This window comes from Condylura cristata, unplaced genomic scaffold (genome assembly GCF_000260355.1).
Source record: "Condylura cristata isolate star-nosed mole 26May11 unplaced genomic scaffold, ConCri1.0 scaffold00006, whole genome shotgun sequence".
NCBI classification, from domain to species: domain Eukaryota; kingdom Metazoa; phylum Chordata; class Mammalia; order Eulipotyphla; family Talpidae; genus Condylura; species Condylura cristata.
In genome coordinates this window covers 65,405,286-65,406,796 of record NW_004567107.1, presented here as the reverse complement: position 1 = coordinate 65,406,796, position 1,511 = coordinate 65,405,286, and the positions used below count along the sequence as shown (strand labels likewise).

The window sequence follows — 1,511 nt, the reverse complement described above, 5'->3', positions numbered from 1 at the left end:
ACAAGCCCGGTTTCTTCATCACATGCTTGCTGCTCCATGTGGCTTCCTCAGGTCTCTGTCTGGCTCTCCATCCAGTTTCCTTCTCTTTGTTTTCCTCTCTCCTTTTTCTCTGCTGGGTGGGGCAGGGTACCTGGAACTTCCCCTTTTCCTAGGGACCACTCTGTTACACACCTACCGTCCACTGGAAGACCATCTCCTTTGCTAGCTGTGCAATCCACATGTGCCTAAGCTTGTCCACAGGCTCCCGGAGTGGCTGCTGCTCGCCATCATGCCCTTCGATCGCTACCTGGGACATTCGCTGCCTGCAGAAGCCACATAGGTCTCCTGTCTCTTCACGACAGAGAGTGTCATCGCCATGAAGCTACCCTTCTGTGGCCACCACGTGGTCAGCCACTTCACCTGTGAGGTTCTGGCTGTTCTGATGCTGGCGGTGGCGACACCTCACTAGGTGAGGCCCTCCTGCTAGCAGGTGCCATCCTACTGCTCCCTGTGCCTCTGACGTTCATCTACCTGTCCTACGTGCTCATCCTGGCCACCATCCTGAGGATGGCCTCGGTCTCTGGGTGCTACACAGCCTGTGCCCCCTTGCTCGGTGCACCTGGCTGTGGTGATGCCCATCTATGACGACGCCCATCTATGGCACTGTCATCTCCATGTACATGAAACCCAAGAACCCACATCTCTGATGAGGTATTCTCCATCCTGGATGCTGTGGTCACACCCATGCTGAACCCCATCATCTACAGCCTAAGGAACAAGGAGGTGAAGGAAGCTGTCAAGAAAGTGTGGGGGTAGAGGGAGACAGAGCCCAAGTGATAGTCTGTAATGGTATCAAGGCCACCCTCATGGTGACAACAAGAGGGAACATGTGCTGTGGGTCTTCACCCCAGAAGAGGCAGCGTCAAGCTGCACGGACCTCTCCCCGCAGCGTAGCCCAGACATCTGCTGCCCCCCAGCCTAGGCCGCCTCTCAGTGGTCACTCCTGCATCTTCACACCAACGACTTGGCTGACCTCAAGGCTCCAGTCTGTCGGAGACCCTTTGTCCCCCGTCACAGATGATTGGGGGGCAGAACAGGCAAGGTCTCAAGGTGGGAGCAGCGTCCGCGAGTGGAGATTCCTAGAAAAGGGGGAAAAGGAAAAAAAGGGGAAAGGGGAGCGAGGAAGACAGGGGAATCGGAGTTGGGAGCAAGTCTTCCTGTTCTGCCTTTAGCAGAAGTTTATTTTATACATTAGGAGCAAGCAGTGGGATGACATCAGCACATGAACTGGGCTGAGAGATTACAATCATCTTTTTTTCTAAGAACAGTTTAGGGTCATATTGCCCTTTAGCTGAGATATAACATTCATTATTCTTATAATCAATCTATTAAAGTTAAGATAGGTACATAAATTCGTAAAAGTTAAGGCTAACATTGTTATATTTCCCACAGTCTTGATTGGCTAAAATAAAGTCCCTTTAAACCTTAAATGCTATTTAATGATCTTCATTCCCATTGAGACATCTTAGAGG

At 51.4% G+C, this 1,511-nt stretch overlaps 1 protein-coding gene across 1 annotated transcript in view; it reads left to right on the top strand.

The window, feature by feature from the left end:
* Positions 1–795, top strand: part of LOC105853291 (olfactory receptor 13J1) — a 2,085-nt gene extending 1,290 nt beyond the window's left edge. Inside the window, 5 exon segments of the mRNA XM_012721264.1 lie at positions 342–428; positions 431–582; positions 584–628; positions 630–673; positions 675–795. Of these exon segments, the coding sequence (XP_012576718.1) occupies positions 342–428; positions 431–582; positions 584–628; positions 630–673; positions 675–795 (449 nt within the window).
* Positions 796–1,511: the final 716 nt, after the last annotated feature.